We start from the raw sequence: 27654 nt of genomic DNA, 5'->3' as shown, positions 1-27654 counted from the left end.
AAACAAAACAACAACAACACGAAGTCGATTGAAATGATTTGTTATATTAAATGACGTCACTGACTTGGACGAGGCCGTCATCGCGGTCGTAGGCAATCCAGAATGCGTGCGCCTTGTCGAGAATGACGGCGTCCGGCATGAGAGCCCTGGCCATCCTCAGTGCAACTGTCGCTAACGCACTTCCTGATTGACATATAGTTATTCCTGTGCGCGCCGAAAACTGAAAATCAAATATTATGTTAAATAAAACGTCAAAAAAATGAATTAAAAAAAATAAAAAATCAAATCAAATCAAACATAACGTCTTTACTCAGCTAACATATTTTTCATAAAACATTTTAATCAAATCATTGTGTCATATTATACACAATATTAAAGTTTAATTAATTGGCTATCAACCTGGTAGAAATAATACAAAGGGACATTTCATGCAGAGAGAACACATTGATGTTTGTCCTAAAAGACACAAAAGTAAAAATTGCAGAAATTGACAGTTTGTCGTTTTTGCAAACATCCTTTAAGATAGCAATGACAACAAAAGACCAATTTAACACGATAAGAGACACGAACGTAATAGCAAAAATAAGTTTTCGTCCCCTTGTATCTCTTTATATCCTCAAATTGGGAAACTAAAAGGGAAAATATGATTTTTTTTTGTCGAATCTTACTTTAGATGACACAGGAGGTAAGCCGCAAAGGTGATAAAATGGACAGATTATCTTTATTTCATTCGATTGATTTAATAATTTTAGAATTCATGAGACAAATTCAAGAACCACATATTATCATATGTAAAGTTCTTGATTTGAAATTTCCACAATCTTTATTAATATTACTTCTTTCTTGTCATTCAAATTTTGATTTGACAGAAGATTCTTAATTTTCTCTATTATTTTTTCACCTTGCTTTATCATTACGGGCTACAAAGTCATTATGCTAGAGATCATAGAATTATCTTTTAAACTTAATTTGTATTCTTTATTGTTTTGAATTGTCTTTTGTAGTCGTTGTTACATGGATGAGCACATGCGCATGAATGACAACTTGTCCATTTTTGCAATTTTAACTTTTGTTCTTTGGAAGAGAAAAAAAAGTGTGTTCACTCTGGGTAAAGTTTGCCTTTTTATTGACCTACCAGGTTGATAGCCAATTAAATGACCTCTTTCACGGTATATGAAACATTAACATTTAGTCAAATTTTCTATGAAAAATATGAACTTGAAAGTGTTCAGGCCCCTACTTTCCTTTTTGCTGAGTGTATTTGAGAACACCTGGAAGATGATACTGCAGAAGATGAACAACATTACTTTTTAAGAAAGAAGGGAATAAAAAATGATTTCCGAGAACTTTGCTATTTTAGTCATAGTCGTCGCTATTCTCTTTCCCCCCCCCCCCATTGTTTCTCATTTTTTATCACTGCAAATTTCATAAATTCTAATATGATACTTATTAACTGCATGCTTCAAAATTATTTCACTAAATTCAATACAATCCATGTATAACAACTGCTTCGTAAAGCGGCTGAAAGATGATTGTATTGTGCTTACCAATATGGTACGAGTCGATACGATTTGAGCCTTGAGCCAAGATGACGTGATGGGCGGCGCTCTCTGACGTGACCCGAAACCTGAGGTAAAATTTCTGAGCAATTGCAGCTGACGGCAGAGGCGGCAAAACGTAGAACTGCTCGGTGGCTTGACCACTCGATCACCCTTATCGAATAACAGGTCGGCATCTTCGAAATCGATGACTGCGTTGCGGAAAGCAGCGCATTGTACAGGTAAATAAATAATAATAACACAGTATTACACATTAAGGTTTTTTTTTTCTTGTTTGTACTGAAACTGTACGTAGTTATACTATAGACCATAGAAAACATTACCATACCATGCATTTAATTAGAAGAGACGGGTAAACTAGATGGATAAAGACGAGGTCAAACATGACTTTTGTTCAATTTTGCATCAGAATTGTTACAAAAACACCCGGTTTGTTTGTTTGTTTGTTTATTTGTTTGTTTGTTTCTTTGTTTATTTGTTTGTTTGTTTGTTTCATTTTCCATCTGAGAAAACGGCTGGATTGTCCATGTATTCAGCTGCACTATCTGGGGGTGTTTCATCAATATACATGTAGTCGGCGCTGACAACTGTCCGAAAAAATTGTCAGAAAATCCGTTTCACGAAGCTCTTATCCGACAAGTTTAGTAGTCAGTGGATATTCATTTATCAATCGAGTTGGACGAGCGAGCCTTCTGACCAATTAGGCCACGCCCACCACTCAAGGCGCCGGAAATAATGTTGTCAACAAATTTCATTCACACTGCCGACCGGCCGACCGTATACGACTTCTATAAAGTTCTGCATTGTAAACTAACGACTACGTTACCAACTGCATTGCACCTACCAAGTCCAAAATGAGCGAACTGGATGAGTTATCTGTAAGTCAATCTTCTAAAACTAAATAATTATCATTTAGATGTAGTAGTTTGACTTGACGTAGGCCTACCTCTTAAGAAATGAAATCCAGTGTTAGATCTAGAAGACTTGGATGACGACGTTAGATTTCTCGCATTTCAGTCCCACTCATTCATAAAGACGTTCGGTAGTACTACCACTAGTCGTGCCTAATTTCGGAAGCTGGTTTACAAATGAATCACCCCCACATATACCTACAGCTACCTGCAGTCACCAATATGTGCGTGTTCAGCACCCCTACGATCCAGTGCTATACCTATAACGTGATATTCTATCGGCATAATGGCAGCCGGCATAAGTTACTCGTGAAATAGACCCCACCACTGCCAGGCACTGCACTGCGTGTCCATATACTAGACTCTAACGTTTATAGTACAATAATAGTCAATATGTTGTACATCAATAGACCTAGTAGGGCCTAGTAGATTACTACGGCGGCCGGCCGGCGGCGCGGCTCGCCTATTAAGTATAACCCTCTCGGCCACCCTGTGGTGTTCCAGTATAAGCACGGTGGTGGGTTGTTGTTGTTGTTCGCTTCTTGGCCTTTTTGGCTAAGATCATGTGTAGTGTTGTTGTTCTTTTAGATTTGTGGAGCTCTCTGCTCTGCCGGGTGAGGTTTTCTTCCACAGTATAAATTATCAAATACTCATGAATGCGGCCCCACCAAAATGATCCCATCTGCCCTCCGTGTATATGAGTGGCCTAGGCCTTTGTGCTGATTACTGAGAAGCCTGCGAAACGTAGCGTACATAGCTGGGTTGGCAAGATATACCATTACAAGACAGCGCGCGATTGGCTGGTTGAGTGGACCAGTGCAAAGGACAGTTTATTATGTTCATTTCACGTATTATTTTTTACATTATTTTGTTTGTGATAAGTGTGAAAAAAAAAACCAAAGTGATGTATTAGAAATATAATGATAAATTGTTCAGTGTGAAATATTCGAGTTGTGAATGCGACGGCAAAAAAAAAAAAAAATTATGATTACAACAGCAACAACCCACCAAACGGCGTTTACGTTAGATTGATACAGCGGTGGGGCCGATTTCCACAGCATATCATCTTTCGTCCTCTCTTTCTCCCGTTTATTTCTTTGGTCTTCAACTTTTTATTCTCTGAAGGACTCCCTAATGTCCCTTGACTAATTTAACAGCCAAATTAACTATAAATACAACCTTACCTAACCCTAAACCCTAACCCTAACCTAACCTTACTTACTACCGCATGGCCATGCATGCAGCCGCACTGAGGTGGGGATGGGGCCTATTTCATGATTTGTATGTACAATGTATATTACCAACTGACACGGTTGCTCCTGCCAACTTCCAATTGTGAACTTTATTTCTATTATTTTATTATTTTTTTATTTGGTTAACTTACAAGTTCACAAAATTATTACTCAGTACTATGTAAAAGTACTTGTATCATTCAAATACCCTAGGGTCTATTGATTTTGACTACAAAATAGTTTAGCAGAATGTGAAATGTAGATGCACATGTCACTGTTCAGCTGTCAGAATGCAACTCTGTCTCTGCACTCTGGTCATACAGTTTCTCTATGTTTTTTAATCATCACTTTATTGATCCCATTATAATAAAGGAACAGAGGAGCAATGAGACAGAGGTAACAATATATCCAATTTAAAAAAAAAACCCAGAAAGAATAAAAGGCCCATGACAGGATCCTAGTAATGACCCATGCAGGGCAAGATGGGTTTAAAATAGATATTTGAAGAGTTTGTTTCCAAAACCGATAAGTCCATTTTTGAAGATTTTGAAGTATGGTCTCTGTTATAAAGTACAAAATAATACCTTTTGAATGATATATTAGTCACTACATGTAAAGGTACATTTTTGAAGTTATGGTCAAAAGAAGCAATTTTTGTCCCCGCCGAACGAGTTCGAGCAGGGGACTATGAAACGGGCTCCGTACGTGTGTGTGTCCGTGTGTCCGTCCGTCCGTCCGTCCGTCTGTCTGTCCGTCCGTCTGTGTGTGCGTCCGTGTGTGATCAAAATGTTCAATTTGCTACTTCTCTGTCATTTATGAGCCGATTTTGATTCTGTTTGCTTTATATGATAGCACTACATGGGAGCTTTGAAACTTCTACACAGAATTTCAGTTGTGACCTTTGACCTCGACCTTTGACCTATATTGTACATTTTGCTACAAAATGCTACTCCTTCGCCATTTCTAACCCGTTTTCGATTCCGTTTGCTTTATGTGATGGCACTAGGTGAGGGCTTCAAAACTTCTACACAGAATTTTGACTTTTGACTTCTTTGACCTTTGACCTTGATTTTGACCTATATTGTACATTTTGCTACAAAATGCTACTCCTTCACCATTTCTAACCCGATTTCGATTCCGTTTGCTTTATGTGATGGCACTAGGTGAGGGCTTCAAAACTTCTACACAGAATTTTGACCTTTGACTTCTTTGACCTTTGACCTTGATTTTTGACCTGTATTGTACATTTTACTACAAAATGCTACTCCTTCGCCATTTCTAACCCGATTTCGATTCCGTTTGCTTTATGTGATGGCACTAGGTGAGGGCTTCAGAACTTCTACACAGAATTTTGACCTTTGACCTTGATTTTTGACCTGTATTGTACATTTGCTACAAAATGCTACTTCCGGCGGGGACATATATTACGCACCGCGTAATTTCTACTTTTCCTTGTTTTCTTATTATTCTCTTTACTTTTCTTGACCTTTAATCGCAAATATCTCCATTTGGCAAATATGGACGTATCGGTTTTTGTGAACAAACTCTTCATTTGTATTTAGGTGGTCAGTATACTGTATAGCCATACTCTAACTGAAGACATATGTAGTGCTAGTACTACTACTGGTAAGTGTGGTTAATAGTAATACCACACCTATAACCTATGTGCTCAGTTAAAGCAAGCTATAGGCCTACTGACCACATCTACATACAACTCGTAGAAAAGATATAACCAAAATTGCATCTTGACACTAATAGCTGAAATGTGCATCTAAATTTCTAATTTTGATAAACTATTTTTGTAATAAAAATCAATATTGGAATGTTACAAGAACTAAGTACAGTATGTACATAGACCTAGACCTAGTTCTAGAGGTCAGAATACTTTTGTGAACTTGTAAGCAAAAATGTGAATTTGAAAAATAAAATGTGAGCAAATTTGCTCCCTTGGTAATATACATTGTAGGTGTAGATCTACACGTATAGATTTAGATTAGAATATCACGACATAGGTATAGATCTAGCACTGTAGGTATGGGTGATTTTTGTCGAGCCCACCGGAGGTGAGGGGAGACTAAGGGATTGCCTGCGGCGTCTGTCCATCCGTCGTCCGTCCGTCGTCCATCCGTAACGCTACAAAAACTTCAATAACTCTTTACTCTGGGCTTCAATTGCAATCAAACCTTGAGGGAATAGGGGTCATACAAAGTTTCACATTTTATCATATATGAAGGTCACCTCAAGGTCAAAGCTCACAGTCAGGGTTCAATGAACTTTAGGGCCCAATGTTAAGTTTTTATGGTGCGTTTCTATTATGGGTCATAACTTTTGATCCATAACTCCATTTGTGACTAAACTTGGATGGTAGATGTCCCTTCAGGAGTGGATGGTCACCACAAGGTCAATGGTCACAAGCATGGGTCAACAAACTTTTAGAGCCCAATGTTAAGTTTTTATGGCGCGTTTCTATTATGGGTCATAACTTTTGATCCCTAAGTCCATTTGTACTTAACTTGGATGGTAGATGTCCCTTGGGGAGTGGATGGTCACCACAAGGTCAGTGGTCACAAGCATGGGTCAACAAACTGTTAGAGCGCAATGTTAAGTTTTTATGGCATATTTCTATTATGGGTCATAACTTTTGATCCATAACTCCGTTTGTGACTAAATTAGGATGGTAGATGTCCCTTGGGGAGTGGATGATCACCACAAGGTCAAAGGTCACAAGCAGGGGTCAACGAACTTTTAGAGCCCAATGTTAAGTTTTTATGGCACGTTTATATTATGGGTCATAACTTTTGATCCATAACTCCGTTTGTGACTAAATTTGGATGGTAGATGTCCCTTGGGGAGTGGATGATCACCACAAGGTCAAAGGTCACAAGCAGGGGTCAACGAACTTTTAGAGCTCAATGTTCAGTTTTTATGGCACGTTTATATTATGGGTCATAACTTTTGATCCCTAAGTCCATTTACTTAACTTGGATGGTAGATGTCCCTTGGGGAGTGGATGGTCACCATAAGGTCAGTGGTCACAAGCATGGGTCAACAAACTTTCAGAGCGCAATGTTAAAGGGAAGGTAAACCCAAAGAGCAATGTGGATTGAGTGAAAGCAGCAACATTAGTAGAACACATCAGTGAAAGTTTGAGAAAAATCGGACAATCGATGCAAAAGTTATGAATTTTTAAAGTTTTGGTGTTGGAACCGCTGGATGAGGAGACTACTAGAGGATATGATGTATGAGTGGACAACAATACAAAGAAAATATGAAGGATATTCAACAAAAATTCACTTTTCTAGAATTATGAAAGAGCAGTGGACCAACCGCTTTCAGAAAGCAGGGGGAATAATTGCTACCCTTAACATATGTCAATATCAAGTTGATGGAATTTGTAATTTTCATGAAAAATGGATTTTTGTAGTATTTTCTTTATATTTTCTTGATATTGTAGTCCACTCATACGTCATAACCTCTAGTAGTCTCCTCATCCAGCGGTTCCAACACCAAAACTTTAAAAATTCATAACTTTTGCATCGATTGTCCGATTTTCTTCAAACTTTCACTGATGTGTTCTACTAATGTTGCTGCTTTCACTCAATCCACATTGTTCTTGGGGTTTATCTTCCTGTAAGGCGACAGACATACACCCCCTCTTGTGTCTGAATTTGTAGACTAGTTCCCCAATTCTGTTACGTGCAAGGTTAAAGTTTCTGCCAGTAGGTTCTTGACCCTCGACAGTCATTGCCCTTTTTATACGTAACTCCCCAAAACAAAGACCCTTTTGATTTATAGACAGGCAGCTCGGATGGACTGGCCGGAGTGATCATAACATTAGCCAGAAACAGCCATTGTGAGTCATCCACCGTCTGATGCAAGCGGCAATGTTGAAAGCCCAAAGTGTTGATATTTAGATAAATTATCCCAAACTCCAGGAGGAAACTTCTGCCAGATTTTTGTTCCATATTGAGTGGTGATGGCGTCGACTGTCTCCCAACCTGCCACACATCTGTCTTGACCACTATCCCAATGGAGCCCTCTAATGACTCGTGGTTTAAATGTCCAAGACAACTTGGTTAATTCCTGGAACATTTCTTGTATTAATCTGTCATCCCTTGTAGGCGGATCATGATACTTAGGACCAATGAGATGACTTATCCAAGATGACAATCATTTTAGGCTAATCTCAGGACCTCCCCAAAAATAATCATTATGGGATGGAAATATAAAGAGTAAGATTAAGATGAGGAGTGATGTGGGCGTGAAGTGAGCTGTTTTAGTGGGTGTGTTAATGAATGTGTAATGACCTATATATCCCCAGCCTTTACCCCAAATCCTGAGTGAAGAAGAAGTGTGGAGTCGAGTCGAGAAGCAGAGAGAGCAGTCCCAGAGCCGCCCCGGCCGAAGTCCCAGTCCCAGCCCCAACTCCAACCCTATCTCGGCTCCCGTATTCCAGTTCCCGTTCATCTCCACTATTCATCTGTAACTTACTAATTTTTCCGAAGCTGCACATCTTTGAAATATAGTCCAAGTTTCGACTGGAAATTGAACTTGTAGTTATCAACATCAGTAACTTCCTTCGAAACCTAAGCAACGAAAATCGGATTGTTGTGAACGCCAGTAATTTCATTCGGAACAACAAAATAATACCAGTTTTGTCAACGGGACTATGTTATCAAAACTCCACGCCTTCATCAATTTAAATACACCTATTCAAAGAAGAAGAACCCCAATCGGCAACGCCCGTGTTAAACCTGTATACAACGAGCAAAGGAAATCCAGCCCAGTAGATGCCTTGTTCCTGAGATGCCCCACTCCCCGAGCCGCCTCATCCCTGGAGACGCCCCATCCCTGCAGTAGACGCACCATCCCCGGAGTCGAGACACCCCATCCCTGCTGTCACCCGTGTCGTCAAAGGAGGACCTTCGCGTTCATGTTTTGTATGCACATTTCTTCGGACATTTGGACACTCGCGTCAAACAATAATAATAGTAAGTGGCCACACATACTAACTTCATTTCCCCACTAACTTTCCCTATCCCTTCCCTGAATAGAAACAACTAAAAGGTCAGTGTGTTTGAGAGTGTGATGTGTGTGAGAATTGATAAGCTGCCGATTGGTTATTGTATTGAAATGATCACATTTTGTTAAATAATTTATACCAACCTGTCTGTCATTGATATTTCACGCCTGGGTGGCGGGTGAATAAAGTTGATTATTGTGATCCCAAATTAATTTCCACAAACTGTTTTATTTGACTGTATTTAACTAATTAATTTTCCAAATTATTCTCTCTTTTTTTGGTGGTTTATTTGTTAACTCGACCCTCACCTCGGTAGTGGCGAGCTAACAGACCTAAACTTAGCCACATACCGTGAGTCTGAACTCCCAATAATTCTTGGCGAGGTAAGGCGTGTGAGGGGGTGCGAGATTCCCTTTAAGTTTTTATGGCGCGTTTCTATTATGGGTCATAACTTTTGATCCATAACTCCGTTTGTGACTAAACTTGGATGGTAGATGTCCCGTGGGGAGTGGATGGTCACCACAAGGTCAATGGTCACAGGCATACATCAACAAACTTTTTTAGAGCCCAATGTTAAGTTTTTATGGTGCGTTTCTATTATGGGTCATAACTTTTGATCCATAGGTCCGTTTGTGACCAAACTTAGATTGTAGATGTCCCTTGGGGATTGGATGTTTACCACAAGGTCAAAGGTCACTGGCAGGGGTCAACAAACTTAAAGGGCCCAATGTTAAGTTTTTATGGCACGTTTCTTTTTTGCCATAAATTTTTACCCTTTTTTATCTCCTTTTATCTGTTATATCTCTTTTTTAAAATCTGTTATATCCCATTCACGTACAATTTCTTGTACGCGAATGGGCGAGACACATTATGGCACTTGCCTTGTTGATCAAGAATATCAAGCCGTGGGATAGGAATTTATCAAAGGACAGTTTCATACATGTATGATAGTAAATACACACAAGGAAAATCTCCCTGTTTAGGTTGTTTTCCCATAGTTTGAAGTATGCGGTCCTTTGTAGTAGAACCACAAAGTCTACAAAGTAGATTTAGAATAAGGCCTAGGTCTAATATTACTTCAGATGTGTCCCTGTTTCTGTCAAATTATCCGAATTGAAATCAACCATTACTTATTACTTTACTAAAAGAGAAAGGTATGTATTCATGTTGGGCAAGATCTAGATTATTGTACACTTTGTCCTAGTCTTAGACTTAGTCTTGAATGAAGAGTCTACCATCAAGCATCACCCTAATTGCGACAGTGGCCGCATGCAGTGAGGCCACTGTTGCACTGCGTGCTTTACAACCAAAAATATGTATTTTTAACTCACCCGAGCCGAAGGTTCAAGTGAGCTATTGTGACTGTTGTCGAGCCCACCGGAGGTGAGAGGAGACTAAGAGATCACCTGTGGCGTCCGTCGGTCCGTCGTCCGTCGGTCCGTCGTCTGTCGTCTGTCCGTAATGCTATAAAACCTTGAATAACTCTGTACTCTGGGCTTCAATTTGAATCAAACTTGGAGGGAAGAGTGGTCATACAAAGTTTTACCTTTTACCAAGCATGAAGGTCACCTCAAGGTTAAAGGTCACAGGCAGGGGTCAATGAACTTTTAGGGCCCAATGTTAAGTTTTTAGGGCGCGTTTCGATTATGGGTCATAACTTTTGATCCATATGTCTATTTGTGACCAAACTTGGATGGTAGATGTACCTTGGGGAGTTGATGGTCACCACAAGGTCAAAGGTCACAGGTCGGGGTCAATGAACTTTAAGGGCCCAATGTTAAGTTTTAAGGGCATGTTTCGATTATGGACCATAACTTTTGATCCGTAAGTGTATTTTGTGACCAGACTTGGATGGTAGATGTACCTTGGGGAGTTGATGGTCACCACAAGGTCAAAGGTCACAGGCAGGGGTCAATGAACTTTTAGGGCCCAATGTTAAGTTTTTAGGGCGCGTTTCGATTATGGGCCATAACTTTTGATCCGTAAGTGTATTTTGTGACCAAACTTGGATGGTAGATGTACCTTGGGGAGTTGATGGTCACCACAAGGTCAAAGGTCACAGGCAGGGGTCAATGAACTTTTAGGGCCAAATGTTAAGTTTTTAGGGCGCGTTTCGATTCAATGGGTCATAACTTTTGATCCATATGTCTATTTGTGACCAAACTTGGATGGTAGATGTACCTTGGGGAGTTGATGGTCACCACAAGGTCAAAGGTCACAGGCCGGGGTCAATGAACTTTAAGGGCCCAATGTTAAGTTTTAAGGGCATGTTTCGATTATGGACCATAACTTTTGATCCGTAAGTCTATTTGTAACCAAACTTGGATGGTAGATGTACCTTGGGGAGTTGATGGTCACCACTAGGTCAAAGGTCACAGACAGGGGTCAATGAACTTTTAGGGCCCAATGTTAAGTTTTAAGGGCGTGTTTCGATTATGGACCATAACTTTTGATCCGTAAGTCTATTTGTAACCAAACTTGGATGGTAGATGTACCTTGGGGAGTTGATGGTCACCACAAGGTCAAAGGTCACAGACAGGGGCCAATGAACTTTTAGGGCCCAATGTTAAGTTTTTAGGGCGCATTTTGATTATGGGTCATAACTTTTGATCCCTAAGTCTATTTGTGACTGAGCGAGATGTTCCAAATCATTTGTTTGCTCGTAGAAGTATGCCATCATCCCAGAGGACTTGGGAAAGGACGTCAACTCAGTCTTGTCTCTGGTCAGGAAACATGAAACCTGTGGAAACGACCTGGTAGCACTCAAAGGCCAGGTAAGAACTTTCATCCCCTTTTAGATAACAGTTTACCTTGTTTTTCATCTGCCGTCTGTTGTGCGTCGTGCATCAACTTTTTGCATTTTCTTCTTCTTCTCTGGAACTGGTTGGCAGATTTCAACCAATCTTGGTGGGGATCATCCTTAGGGGGTAGGAACCCAAAGTTGTTCATGTGGAGCATGTGGCCCCCAGAGGGGCCCAGGGGGAGTGCTCCCAAGGTGAGAAAAGGGGGTAAACTTTTAAAATCTTCTTCTCCAGACCCTATAGCAGTACAGTCTAGATATGTTATATATACAGGTAAGTACATGTACCTTTAGTTATAAAGATTATAGTTTGTTCATGCTAAGACCCAAGATGATGCCATTTGGCCCCTAGAACAGGTGAAAATTTGAGAGGTGTGAACCAAGGGGTAAAAACACATTTTCATCTTCTTCTTCTTCATAACTAGTGGGCAGATTTCAATCAAACTTGGTGGGGATCATCCTTAGGGGTAGGGTCCTAAGGTGCTTCATGAAATTAATGTTGCTCATGTGGCCCCCAGGGGGAGGGCCCCCAAGGGGAAATATGGAGAAATTTGTGCTTTTCAATCAAGATTTGTGGATTTACAGTCAAGCTATATAGTATCTGGATATCTTTGTAGGTGAAAAAAATATAATTTGTCTATGGAAATTCCTAGGATAGCCCCCTTGAGCTCCAAGGGGAGGTGGGAGGGAAAGAGCACGTTTTCATCTTCACTTCTTTTTTTTTTTTTCTTGTTTAGGAAACTGGAAGAACTAAGTTGTCGGGTGCTGAAGTTCAGCTCCTCTGCTCCTATGTGAAGGAGCATTATGAGGAGCTTCATCCTAAGCGTGACAAACCCAAAGTAAGTATTCTTTAAAGTCTTACTGAAGAGAAGCGTTGAAGCTTGAATTGTCCTTCCTATAAGTAAGGTTTTAAAGATGGGATGCTGTTTGAGAAATGATGAATATAATTTGATTTCATATGTAAGGTCTTGAAATATCGTTTAAAAAGTTCTAAAGTGGTGAAGGACCATATGCTTTCTGTAGGCAAAGCAAATTTAGTGTGTTTTACTGAAAGGGCAAGTGCTCATTCAGCAGGGAAACATTCTCTTTATTATTACTATAGGACCTAATGTAATTGACTAGAAGCCAAGCTAGCACTTATGAAGATGAATCACACTTCATAATATAGGATAGGACTTCTCATGAGTGTCTACTCTAGCTTTCATGCACACTGTATAGTGATGAGTAGGTCTTCATCTTAAAAATTGTATAATGCACTTTGTCACATATGTATTTTGAATTTGTATGCTTGATTCAGACAAAAAGACGACTCCATGAAGCTTGGAACAAGGCAGCCGAGGTGATGGGAAGCCAAGGCTTTCCCCTCTCAAGAGGAAAGAAATCTCCTGGGGACCACCTCCGGGATCTCTGGCAAAAAATGCTATCCAGAGCTAAAAAATACAGGGATGAGCGAGCTATGACAGGTGAGAACTCTATATAATTCTTAATGGTATACAAGTCTGAGATGATTTGAACTAATGGCGATAAGGACATGACTAGTATGGTCATAGATATGAAGCCAATTGAAAAAAAAATGAATTACTAACAATTCCAATTTTCATTCCAGAGTTAAAAAAATTACATGCCAGTATAATGATTTAATGATTTCCAAATTTTGATGCTTAAAGATGGGTCATCCCTTTTTCATTCCTTCCCTGCCAAATGGCACAGAACATGATTACTTCCAATAGAATGGCAAGACTACTTAGGAAGCTACAACATTTATGTACTATTTGAAGGCTCTTGGCCATTAAAATCCAAATAATGCACTAAATTATTACCGTAACATATTCTGTGTACAAGGCATAGCTGTGTCCATTTATCCTCCTGTGGTTTCAGTATAATACTGACAGTTCTAACGAAAGATATGAATATCAGAGCTATCAGAAAGAAAGACTTACTAGCTTCTTTCACTTTATTATCTATGGCAAATATCAACACACTACATACATAACTTACATGAGTGCATGACACAAGTCTGTAAACCTAGACTAGTACAAATGTAGTTTGAATGTGTACGTTTTCGTAGTACGAAAAAAATATTTAAATCAAAACGGTCAATTTAACTCATCAAATTCAAAACTTTAAAACTTACAAGAGGTTTCCAAATTGTGTTTTCTTCAATACATAAGTGTTCTCACCAGTTTTTTGTTTTTTTTAAATGCTTGCAAAAGGGAAGGACTGTCTTTAAAATCATGTTTCAGGAGCGAAAAACAATTGAACATTGCAATGCACAATCAATGTGTGAGAAAGATTCATGTCTCATTGACGGAATATGTAATCTAAGCATATTTGCCAAAGTCTCTTTTAATCTAGGTAACATCAACAAATACATTTATATTAAATCTATTTTTTTTTGTAGGTTCCTTTTTTTCAACTATAACATGTTAAAAATATAGAAGAAATTGATCACCTAGGAGTGAGATACAATACAAAATAAATGACCTCAAAGATTGGAATTCAAATGAATTCAGACTTCTTAAATGCAACTTGCACTATCAAGCTCTCTTGAAGACACATTAGTATTGAGAAATCATATTTCTTAAATTTAATGTAAAATAGATTTCTGATTTTCTATGTTACTTATTTGTTTATTTATCTATTTATTTATTTTTTTTTTAAATTGTAGGCAGTGGTCCAAGACCGAGGTATTCCCAGCGACACGAGATGGTTCTGCAAGCAATCCCGTCTGCTTGTAAAAGAGGTTTCATGGGCAATGGGGCCAAAGCAGGGTGCATCATTGAGATTGTGAGTTTAATTTTTTTTTCTTTAACCCTTACACTTTCCTTTTTTAAACAGTTCTTTTGTCTTCATATCACAAAGAGTGTGATATTGTTGGTGATTGATTAAAAAAAAATAAGAGGAAAGATAATATACTCCCTGAATTTCATATTGGTCCAACTTAATTTCAGAGTAGAAATATGTGTAAGACAGTATGAAGAGTTGATTTTTCTTTTTTTCATGAAGAGTGGTGACCAATATAACAAACACATTGCTGCCCTGGGCCTCTGACTAAGAATTGTAGGTGTAAATTGCAAAATTTTAATGAATTGAATTAGAAAGAATAAAAATGTCAAGCTCTATATTTATGCAAAATAATAAATGTGAAAGAAAGTGTACATGTAAACAGAATTTGTAATTAGGATTTCTAAAGTTCAGGTGAGCATTCAGATGCTTGAAAGCTAGATGTGTAGTATAGTCCAACCTCCATTATCCTGTATTCTTCTCTTATCCGGAACTGTCTACATATCATCTGGACATGTGCATGCAGTGAATATATATTTTGTTATGCCTCCGCCATGAAGTGGTGCAGGAGGCAATATGTTTTCGGGTTGTCTGTCCGTCCGTCCTTCCTTCCGTCCGTCCGTAATGAATTTTGTGGACAGCGTAACTAAAAAACCTTTTGAGGTATCCTAATGAAACGTAACATGTATGTGTATTAGGGGGTGAAGTCGTGCTTATCAACTTTTGGGTGCACATGCTCTAGGTCAAAGGTCAAAAGGTCAAGGTCAAATACATAAAATTTCACTATTTCCACCATATCTATGCAATGCTTGAAGATATTTCCTTGAAACTTAGTGTATACATGTACAGTATTACCCAATTAAGATTCTCTGGTGAAAGTTTGGGATCATGAGGTCAAAGGTCAAAAGGTCAAGTAAAAATATTAAAACATCACTTTTTTCTCCGTAACTTGGAAATTGTTCAAGGTATCTTCATGGAACATAGTATATATACATGCACTGACTGGCAGTGATTATCAAGAGAATTTAGGGTTCATGGGGTCAAAGGTCAAGGGCAACACTTCAACATTTTACTGCTTCCCTCATATTCATGCAATGCCAGCAGGATTATTTTTTTTACACTTGGTTTATGCATGTATAACCTAATAGAAAATCTCTGGAAACTTTCTTTTTTTTTCTTTTTTCTTTCGCCTGAAAGGTCAAAAGGTCAAAGATCAAGGGAGAGTGCTGAACTAACTTTTTCTACCATATCTCAGAAGTGGCTCAAGTTATCTTGAAACTTTCTACATATTTATGCATGTTCTGCCTGACAGTGATTATCCTATGAATTTTAGGGTCAAAGGCCAGATGAAAAAGGTAACAATGTACTTTTCACTACAGGAATTGCACTTTTTATCCATACCTTGAAAATTACTCAATGCATAAACTTATGAATGGGCAAAGTCAACTTAAAAGTCCTTAAATCCCCAAATACATGCTCTCCTATTCATCCAATTAAACCTAGGTCAAGGAAGGTGAACATTCAGCACATTTGTGACAAACTTGTCATTTTAATATTTTGTCAATTTTGTGGAAATGTAATCACACATTGTCCACATGTACTATAAACCTATTAGGAGAATCGTGCATTATGGCGGAGGCATACCAGTCGCCGTAGCCCCATTTCTAGTTTTTCATCCAATGGTTATGATGACTAAACACTGATTTTAAACTCAGAACCCACACAATTTGCCTATACACTGTAATATTCTCTACAGAGTACACAAACATTGTTCATTCACACCAAATCAGTTATCCTACTCACAAACAGACTAGTCACCATATTCTCACTGTACTCTACTGTGTCGGCATCTACATACTGCCTTGCATTAATATTGTTTCTGTGAGATCTGGCATTAAAAAGCCTTGGTTTCAGTAATACTTTCTTTGTACTTATAAAATATTTCTTCAGTTATAAAGAATTCTGAGATGCATGAAAAATACAATGATGCCTATTAGCTTTCTTCATTATACAGTAATGTATTTTTTCAAATTCATACATGAGGATGATTATAATTAAATAGATATAATTTAAAGTTGATGCATTCTTTGTTATTTGATAATATGGGTATACTATATACACGTGTATACATGTATTTATATGTATATGTGTGTGTGTGTGTGTGTGTGTATATATATATATATATATATATATATATAACCCGGGTGTCCCAGAAAAAGCCGAACTGCTGATTTTCTATTTTTTGAGAATAAAAAAAAAAAATGTCATGTTTTTAATTGCATGTGATAAAATATCTTCTTAAATTTTCTCTCAAATTGGGAAATGTTTCTAAATTTCTTCAGATTTTGCAGAGATCTAATGAGTCTGATCTAAAGTATATTCCATGGAATTTTTCGTCAATGAAATATACAGTGATCAAGTGTCAATTTCTTTACATAATGACAATTTCTATTTCCCCAGACCTTGATTGGTTAAAATGCGATATGTAATCTTATCTTTTTTTAGATCAGCGAGTCTGCGGAGCAGTCATCGGAGAGAGAAATCTTTGCTGCATGGCTACGTTCGGTTGTCCATCAGGTCCCCAGCCAGCATTTCAGGTCCTTCCAGACAGAGGTGTTTGGAATATCCATGAAGTACCTGCAGTCCGTCAGCTTATCAGCAGTCTCACATACGACTGCGCCATCCTCTGCGGCATCTGGTGGTAGCCAGGGCATCCAGCAGCCAGATCTCCCCCCTGCTGCCACATTAACTCCAGCCACTCGGCGTAGCGGCTCTCAGCCCAGGACCGGCTCTCAATCTCGGGCCCTCGATGCTCTCCTGCACCAACCTCCTCCTCCTTCCATCTCCCAGCTCAGCGGAGGCATCTCTGCCAGTACCACAGCAGGTGTCATCTCCCAGGCAACACCGGTCGATCAAGACGATCAGGATGCAGATGACATTTCACCAGTCTCATCCCCTGTCATCCCTTTGGACGTGGGTTGTGTATAGTATAGCCAAGACATACCTGTGACAAGTTGTGACAATGACTCTCTGTGGACATTCCTGCCAGTGAACTGACAATCTTGAATGGATATGTTTTGCATTTTCAGACTTCTGTTACTCATTATTATTCATACAGTGTGTATAGTGACTTCTTGTTAGCCTGGTTTTGATGATATGGGTAAAACGAAATGCATACTGTGAATTTTGTATCGCCCGTATATTATTTTGTTACATTGTATTAAAAAAAAAAAAGTGTTCCTACCATGTATCAAATTCTGTATTTCTTTTTGAAAGGGGGAGTTTGCAGTGAAGCTAGGTATAGGATTGTCCCGGTACAAAGTCTCACATATCATTTAATTGTATTTGTAATACAAAAAAAAAAAAAAAAATCCATGTAGGTGAATAGACCTGTATTAAATTGTATATTATTATTTGTAAAGGGAGAGTTTACAGTGGATATACAGTGTATTAGATTGTCTTGGGACAAAATCTCATGCATCCTCTTAATAGCAAATTTGATTACTTGTTTTGGTTTTTGGTTTTATTTTTGGTTTTTATTTTGTCCAAGTACATATCAGGAGGCATCGTGGAGGGTAGAAATATAAAGCGTAAATACCAAATACAGTATACACTACAAAGTACCACACACAATGCCCCAAAAATATTTACTGAGTAAAGCCTCACATTGAGTCAGTTTATTAACACACCACCATCCCTCTTTTTAACACAAGGCAAGTGCCAAAATGTGTCTCGCCCATGAACATAGAAGACATTTTTTATGTAAAGTGAATAATTATTATGAAGTGGAATCAGGGTCAAGGGTTAGTACAAAGAAAGCTGTATATGATAGAAATATTCACAAAGGAAATGGCTGAAAAAAAGAACACAGGACAGTCCATTTGAGTCAGAATGTCATATGGTTACCAAAAAAAAAAAAAAAATGGTGTACATATACAATTTCATTGTTATGAAGAAAAAGGGAGAGAGAAAAAAAAAACTCTGTTAGGTGTAAACATAGTCAACAAAGTGTTGAGAGTTCAATCTGTGTGGATAAACATGGCTGAAATAACAGAACATACACAACTATACAAGGATAATAAAAGAGAAAGCATTAGCAAAGCTAGAATTCATTCAGTCAGAACAAAGATGACTGAAACAAAAGCGTCAATGCTTAAAACTGAAACTAGAAGTAAACGCTCATGCAAAAAAGAGTAAAGTAACAATGATTGAGCTGCAAAGAACATGCTTCAAAAAAGAGGAATAACTTCCAACTTCTAAAAAGTTAAAGGTGCATAGTCCCTGTAGCGTAGAGGGCGCTGTTGATGATACTGCTGATCACAGTTAGCATTGATACGAAGATTACCGAAGTTGAGCTGTCATCAAGAGTAAAGTGCGTAGGTGTTGCTAAGTAACATTGCCTTCGTTGTCTTCTCTTCGCATCGCGCAGTCTGTAGTAATGCCTGGGTGCGTGCATATGTGCTTGTTATTATGACATCACAAAAGAAGTTTGCTAAAGCTGTCATCCCCCTCAGCCGAATCATGAGCAGAACTGTGATTCGACCACTGACTACAGTGAATCGGACTTCTTCGGACTTGGGGAAGTGGGCCAAAGCGTAAGCGCTAAAGAGGAGTCGATAGCGTAGGTCTCTATAGGAAACTTGCGCCGTGCGCCCGCGTACGCATTTGACTAAACCACCGGGACCATGTACCTTTAAGTGAGAGATATATATTTGATAATTTGGCAATTTAACTTTCAGCTTGATACCCTTGAAAATCAACATGCAAATATGTGTTGGTTTACAATGATTTGGTGATTCCTATCCAGACAGGTTTGTGGTATGAAAAGTATGACTCCATAGTACCTTATTGGATGATATCCTCTCTCAGTAAAGTGTAGATATGATCAATTGTTGTTCCTCCATTAGTTGTAGGCTTGCTGAGGAGTTGTCTGCAGTTGAGATCATTCATCTGCCTCTGTAAGGCTTTGTAGGGAGGTGATGATGGATCTGCATTGACATTGAAATCACCCATTATGACTACGTCTTTGTCTTCAGACAGATACTCTTTCAGATTGAGCAGTGCTGACATGATGTTCCATGCAGTTTCCTTGGGTCTGCAGTAAATGCAGACAATGTAGAGGTTGACAGGACTTGCAACAGATGCTAGAGTACCTTCCACATTGCCAACATTCAGTGAAGTACAGGAGCTTGAAACCTCCTCTTTTTGAAAAAATGGCACTTCTATAATGAGATCTTTGCTGAGCATAATCATTGCGATACATCCTAAACCGAGGAAGCTGTACTTCAGTATCAGCATCCTTGGAACAAAGCTTGGTTTCAACAAACATGTTGATGTCTGCCTGCTGAAAGTTGTAATCTGCTTCAACATCATCTCTGTGTAGGCGGAGGCTTTGAACATTGTGAAAACAGATCTTAAAAACGTAAAACGTTCGTCCATGCTGTAAAGTGGGACAAAAGACAGTTCAAGTTTGCCTTCTGTTCGCAGACGCGTCATCTCTTGTTTAACCTCTTTTGACACCTGGATCTTGTCTGCATGGATGCTGTTGATAATGAACACATTCTGAAGGTTTGTGATTCTGCTCAAGGCAACATAGTGCAGATGGGTCTTTTTCTGATTTGGGAATTCAATAACTGCACTTTTCATGGAGTCTCCCTGACATCAATGGACAATTTTTGCCACGGCTAACTGGAGGGGAAACTGTCTTCTTAGAATTTTTGCATGTTTATACTTTCCAACGGGGAATTCTGTCGTGATAGTAGAAATTGTTGTCATGGTCTCATCTATACCATCGTGATACAGGTGTTTGGACTGTGAACGGAGCTGCTTTCCAATGTCCAAATCATCAAATTGAACCCAAATGATAGATGGAACAGTCTTTGCATGCTTGTATTCATACTGCTTTGTTATGCAACCTGCACCATTGGCCAAGCCATCAGATGTGTCCACATTTACTGTCATTTCCATCCTTAGTCCAATGGCTGTTTGAACAAATTTTCCTAAACCATTGCTTGGCCAGGATATGTTGGAGCATTTTCTTTTACCTTTTCCTTGACACTGCTGGGTACATCTCCAATGACAATATCTGCAGCCCCGATTATTACTCTGTCTGTGGTTGCTGTGATCAAAGCTTGATTGTTCTGTTCCTGGACTGATTTGTTGAAATATTTGATGTGAGTGGCATCAGCAGGGTACAGAGTATTGCTAGGTTGAATGATCCTTGAACTCAGCAGCGCAACATCATCCTTTGTTTGAATCCCTTCTCTCAAACGATTGAGACGCTCAGCAAAGGACTTGTCATCTCGCTGCCTCATTATCTCCGTCAACTCGTACATTCTGAAGTGATCAAGCCACACATTAGGAGATAATGGAGAATAATCTTGTGCTGATACTTGGAAGACCCATTTGTCTATGACTGGCTGTAGCTGGAAGAGGTCACCCACACAAAGAACATGGACACCTCCAAAAGGCGACCTATTCCCCATGATTTCTGGCAATCTCAAATTGATGAACTGGAACATGTTTGACCCACACATAGCAATTTCATCTGTGCACAGAAATCTGAGTTGACGATACTTGCAGCGCAGTGAGTTAAGCATATCATGATGTAGATTCTATACTTGAACCCCTGGTTAGCAGGTATATGGAAAGTACCGTGCAGAGTACTACCTTTTATGAGGTATGCAGCCTTTCCATTTGGTGCTGTCAAAAGAACACGGATCTCTTCTGGGTTTTGACCTTCTTTGGTGTTGTAATGCTTGACAAGAGCTTGATACAGAGAATGAAGGACACGTGTTTTTCCAACCCCTGCTCCACCACTTATAGAAAGATGAATTGTTGAGAATTTGCCGTCTTTGCTACATGAAGGATGTGATAGAATATTTCTCTTTGTTTTTGGTTGAGGGATCTCGCCATTCCCCTAAATTCCTCATCAGAAACCCGATTCCTGAGCGTTTCTTGGAATTGGTCACCAGCTGCCAATCCAAGATCTTCTCCCATATCGCTTTGCTTGTATAGATCCTCTGCATTAGCCTCTGCATTTCTATCATTGTCTTGATCCTGCTGATTTAGATGGATATTACATGGAGCAAGTGTATTTCCATGCTTTCATCTTCCTCATTTTTTTTTTCCAGTTGCTCCTCTGCATCATCCAATTCCTGCACATTTTTTTCATATTCTGCTTTCTTTGCGAGAATTTGTGCTTCCACCTGTTTGTATTTGTCTTCATAGGATTCCTGTCCATCCATGATTCTTCCTTCATTCCTCCAAGGATAAAAAAAAAAGCATGAGCATTTCTCTGTAGTAATTCTCAGGATCTTTCTTTAGAGAATACCTCCGATATCGGATTACTCTCTGGTGTTTGCGTCTTCTGACAAGTGATCCATCTGTGAGTCTGACATCACTGGATGCCATGCTCAGGATCTGGAGCATCATCCTCTATGTTAGGTTCATAGTCACTCTCAGGTAACTCAGCTGAAGTGCTTTCATTTTTTTTTTTTTTTTTTTTGCTTCTTTGATTTGTTGACTGAATCATAATTAGCCTCAAATTCTGCAAGACATAGATGCTCCAGCTCTTTGGGTCTGCAGGAATACCGTGATATGTTTCCACATTGATGTCCTCTGAATCATCTGGTAACCTTTCCAATTCTTCTGCAGACATCACGATGAATGGTCTTTCATCTGGTGGGGACGTGTTTATGAAACCAAACCCTCTACTTGACCTGAAATGCAGTTGCAATGCTAAGTAGGCTGCCTTTTAGATGTCTTTTTCTTGCAGGTGTGGCTGTGTGTTATAATATCTGACAGTTGCAGTTTGTGTCGCTGCATGAAATGAGGATTTGAGGAAAGTCCTTGCCAGCTATCAACAGACTGTTGCTTTGGCCGGTTCTTTACATGCTGACTTACACTTGCTGCCTCTTGTTCTGTTTTATTTTCATGAATGGTCTTCGATTTTAGTTGCATGTTTCCAGCCAGTTGTTTTTTAACTGGATTTTCATTAACAACCTTGGGGCAAACATGTACCTGTTTGCGTTGAAAAGAACTAAAGTTCTTTTAACATATACCACAAAATGAACACAGATGTTTTTGAAGATTGTGTGACGAAGAAAATTATTCTTTTGCATAAATTGCAAACTAAATGCAGTTTACAGGTGTGACGTTGCAGATGATCCTTTTTGGGGATTTTTTTTTTTCTACATAACTTGCAAATATAGCAAGAATGCTTGTATTTTTTTTTTTTTTCATGGCAAAAGTCCTTTCCACAGTTTGGTCATGTGACAGGAATATTTCCAAGATATGAGTGGGCCCCCTTGTTCCCAAGGAGGAAATGGAGAAAGGCTGGATCCATCATGATTTTAGTCACATCTACCTATGCAGAATATTTAGGAAGATAAAAAGAGATATAAAAGACAAAAAGCGATATAAAACATAAAAAGAGATATAAAAGGGTAAAAATAAATGGCAAAAAAAATATTAAGGAAGATGTACAGAGATCTACAAGACAAAAAGAGATACAACAGATAAAAAGAGATATAAAAGGGTAAAAGTTTATGGCAAAAAAGAAACGTGCTGTAAAAACTTAACATTGGGCCCTCAAAGTTCGTTGACCCCTGCCTGTGACCTTTGACCTTGTGGTGACCATCCACTCCCCAAGGGGCATCTACCATCCAAGTTTAGTCACAAACGGGGTTATGGATCAAAAGTTATGACCCATAATAGAAACGCGCCATAGAAACTTAACATTGGGCTCTAAAAGTTCATTGATCCCTGCCTGTGAGCTTTGACCTTGAGGTGACCTTCATATATGGTAAAATGTGAAACTTTGTATGACCCCACTTCCCTAGAAGTTTAAATACAGTTGAAGCCCAGAATAAAGAGTTATTGAAGTTTTTGTAGCGTTACGGACGGACGGACGACGGACGGACAGACGCCGCAGGTGATCCCTTAGTCTCCCCTCACCTCCGGTGAGCTCGACAAAAACCACTGTTGCTTTTGAAAAAAAAAAAATTATGTGTATGTAAGTGCATGTACATCTCTGCTTCGCTAAGATTGGCTATGCATGCAAAACAGACTCACAAAATGTTCACATGTCGGTTTTTAGTTTTCTATGAAATGAATCAATTTGATTTGACCACTCAAGATGTTGATGAATTTGCACACCAAAATTTATGTATAAGATTTATCTGGACGATAAATGGTTGTTCTTTGTGTTGAAGAGCGGAAGGAGATAAAATCATATCATCAATGATGAAAGCTGGACGATTAGAGTTCAATTTGACACAGGGTGGTGTTACTCCTAGTACTGCGTCCCGTGGATGAGGTGCTCCGAGATGTCTCGGGAAGACTTAATAATAATAAAAATGATGACAATAATAATAATAATAATAATGGCCACTTAAAAAGTGCTAAAGTCCATCAAAAATGACATAAAATGCAGCACTGAACTTCCGCATCAGAGTCCTGTATCTACGGCTGACTCCAAGTCCGCCCACTTTACGTTTATTGGCAGTATGCCTGGTCTTGAAGGCGCCAATGATGAAGCCATGTGCTTCCACGCCGTTACCAGCATCTCGGAGTGCCTTGCGGAGGGTGGAGTACTTTTCCACCCTGGCATTTGCGTTGATTGTGCAATCCTCTGGACCGTTGTCGAATGGCACAACGTCAATTAAAAATGATTGTGTTTTTGAATATCCTTGGATGACCCGTTTTGTCTGGGCGTTCCCTACGGAGGGTCACCTGGGACATTTTGGTTGACTGAGCCACTTCACGTGTCGGAAGCTTGCAGACCTTGTTTATGTTCTTCGTGATGCAGGAGCGTAGTTTGCGAAGATCTGACTTCAGATAGTCGGCTGCCCTCATCACAAAGTTGAGACCTGGCAACTATCTTCTGCCATGGAGCTATGAGCGATGTCGTGATTGTGTCAAGATTCTGTTTCAGCTTTTCGATTAGGTTTGTGATATTGGTGAAGCGAGGCATGCCTGTTGCTACTCCCAGGTAGCGGTACTGTTCTTCTTCGGATGGTAAACGTCCGTGGGAGGACAGTGGTTCCATGTCGACAGTTTAGGCAGAGTGAGGCACATATTGGTTGGCTTGAAGGAGAGATTCAAGATGTCAGCTTGAACGGAAGCCGTGGCCAGTAGCCCTTCAAGACCCTCAGGTGACTTGCTAAGGAGCACGAGGTCGTCAGTATGGGCCAGGATGGACAGCTGTTGATCGTGGACTGTCAAGCCAAGATGCTCATCTGCAGCTCGCCTCTGAATGGCTCTGATAATGAGTTCTATGGTGAGGTTGAAGAGCACCGCCGACATGGGACAGCCCTGTTTCACACCTGCCTGGATCTGTGCAGCTTCAGTTTCCCCACTTGGCATTGAGAACGTTGTCATAGCGTCCGTATAGACATCCTTCAGAAGGAGAACATTGTTGGGGACACCGAGAGTTTCAAGGACGATGTACATTGCCTGGTGTGGGATGCTACTGAAAGCGTTTCTCAAATCCAGCCATGCGATGGATGTCTGTTTCTGATATCTCCTACAGTCCTTCAGAGCTGACGAAAGGAGAAAGGTGGGTGTTCATAGATAGCACCCCTCACATGGGACAGCCCTGTTTTACACCTGCCTGGATCTGTACAGCTTCAGTTTCCCCACTTGGCATTGAGAACGTTGTCATAGCGTCCGTATAGATATCCTTCAGGAGGAGAACAACATCGTTGGGGACACCGAGAGTTTCAAGGACGATGTACATTGCCTGGTGTGGGATGCTACCGAAAGCGTTTCTCAAATCCAGCCATGCGATGGATGCCTGTTTCTGATTTCTCCTACAGTCCTTCAGAGCTGACGAAAGGTGAAAGGTGTGTTCATACTAGATAGCACCCCTCACATGGACGGGCGCTCTTCTGCTCAGCACTGAGGAGATCGTTGTCACAGGCCCACCTCTTGATGCGATCTGCCATGCGACCTGGGACATTTTGGTTGACATAGATGTCGCCGTGTTTGATGGCCACAATGAAGTGTTGAATGGCATCGTGGCGACGTCTGATTGGTAGGCCTACCATGTTGGGCTAACATGGTTACACCTAATAATGTTTGGAAGAGTTTCCTTGTGATTGAATTAACATCTCCTGGCACAGGGTTTTCACCGTTTGGTGGCTGGCTGGCTGCGTTGGTTAAAAAACAGTTCAGCCTTGCACGGTGGATAGTGCCGACATCGTCTCTAGGTCCCTAGGTGAAAATAATTTGTAAACTTAAACAATTTCGTAGAAGAAAAGCATGTCAAAGAATGGTGCAGCAGAGAAATAGAGAGATATGGATGGAAGAGGAAAATGTGCAAAGGATATTAATTTTTTTACGCGATTCTTTCTTTGGTTTACTTTTACCCCCGAAGGGGTGGGCCGATCCCGGAGGTACTGCAATACCGGGCCAACAAACAGATACTTTTCTTTCAATTTTATTCATCAAAACTCTGAACATATATACAATAATTACAAATGGCAAATGCATGAATATAAAATGAATCCTTTATTGAGAATCATACAGTACTTAAACTAAACATCATTGTCGATATAACTTTTAATGTCGGCACACTTTCAGCCTGTTTTAATACCTTGTTGCCCGAAATTGAGTAACTTTACACTCTAATGTACTGCATAATATATTCTTCTTGAATAAACGTTCAGGAATATGGAGTTAAGACTATAACCGTGACTTATTCTTACAAAAATCTATTGAGTAACATAAACAGTTTAAATATATGTACATTATTTACAAATTAAGGCAAGCATGTTGTGAGGTAGTGAAGACAAAAAGATCGTCACTTTTAATACCAGACTGAATTATTTAAAGTTGTTAATTTATTCATATAACACATTATGGCAACTTAATATTGATTTCTTGTCCTTGAACAGAACAGAATAAAGACCCATCTATCCATGTTTCTTTAAATTTGGCACTGGACATTCTTTTAAAATCAGCTAAAATACAAATTTGGATTTCCTCTTTAATCTTTGTGATCAACGCATCGTCCGACATGTGGCTTATTCTCAAAAATAAACGAACATCGGCGATTCCACATATTTTTTCGAGTGACAACGTAAATAAACCATATCCTTCCCCATACTCTTTGGTTTTTGACCGGAAAGGGGGTTCCGTACAAAACCAGTTTCCGATTTAGGGATATTCCAGGCCCTAGTAACCGCCTAGTTAACTCTGAAACCCAATAAATTATTTGATTAGTTGACCGACAGTCCCAAAACACATGGTCGTATCTGTTTTCAATCTTCGTACAATAGGGGCATACCCCATCACAATCCCCCAGCGAGATAACTTCTCGCGTGTGTACAGGGCTCCGTGTGTAGAGCGCCAGCTAAACGACTTCAAAGCATTACATAATATCGAATGTTGACTCATGCGCCACACTGAGGACCAGTCCCACGAGGGGTCAACGACCTCTACAAGCGGAGTAAAATCCTTCGACAAATTCACGATGTGGTCTAATCGTCCGCAAACACTAGCGAAGTTTGGATTTAGCTGAAACAGGACTGATATAATTGACCACGCCTGCCTATAATTCATAGACATAACATCGCTGTGCGGCACAAGATTAGACCACATCCGTGGAAAAATTCTTCTTAGCTTACATCCCATGAAATATCGAGTAAACAGAAAATTATACGAAACAGTATCTGTACCAGATAGATGTGGAAACATATCACGTATATACAAAGCATGCATTGTGTGACTCAAATTGTGAAGACCAAGACCACCCTTGTCTGAGCTCAGGAAACAAGGTTCACCAGAAACGAGTTCTGTCTTTTTCTGCCAAATAAACCTAAACACACTTTTGAGTATTTCTTTATAAAAGTCGTCTTCTGGGAGGTATACCCGTGATGCATAATAAAACAAAGAATATACACATGTATTTACAATGCCAACTTTCCCCAACATTGTAAGCCCTCTGTTTTCCCAAGCTGTGAGTTTTGCTATGGCTTTGTACAGAGAGACTTCCAAAAACAACGAATGCAATGGGCTTTCCCAAAACATACACCATTTATCATAATTTCATCTTCCATCCAAGTAATATCCCCTTTTTCGCCCCCAAAAGGCTCCCAACTTCAATCCCTTTGTCTTTCTAAGATTTAAAGAAGCACCCGTTGCTTTCTCAACAAGAGTAAAAGACTTAAAGTAATTGACAATGTCAGACTGTGACGTTGCCACGCAGGTGGCATCGTCAGCGAACTGTAATAATGTATGGATGCCCCACCCCCACCGGGAATGTGGAAACCCTTTATGTCCCTGTGCGACATGATATATCGCGCTAATGGCTCTATAAACAAAACATGTTAAGTGCCGG

At 39.6% G+C, this 27654-nt stretch overlaps 1 protein-coding gene across 1 annotated transcript; it reads left to right on the top strand.

The window, feature by feature from the left end:
- The first annotated feature begins 2348 nt into the window (after positions 1–2348).
- Positions 2349–17548, top strand: LOC140241979 (uncharacterized). Its single transcript, XM_072321723.1, has 6 exons — positions 2349–2437; positions 11392–11499; positions 12263–12364; positions 12823–12988; positions 14194–14312; positions 16815–17548. The coding sequence occupies exons 1-6, from the start codon at positions 2414–2416 to the stop codon at positions 17295–17297; spliced, it is 1002 nt and encodes a 333-aa protein (XP_072177824.1). The 5' UTR covers positions 2349–2413; the 3' UTR covers positions 17298–17548.
- The last annotated feature ends 10106 nt before the right edge of the window (positions 17549–27654 follow it).

The sequence above is a fragment of the Diadema setosum genome, chromosome 18 (genome assembly GCF_964275005.1).
Source record: "Diadema setosum chromosome 18, eeDiaSeto1, whole genome shotgun sequence".
In the NCBI taxonomy this organism is placed as follows: Eukaryota; Metazoa; Echinodermata; class Echinoidea; order Diadematoida; family Diadematidae; genus Diadema; species Diadema setosum.
Note: the sequence above shows the minus strand (reverse complement) of the source record. Positions and strands in the feature narration are given on the sequence as shown.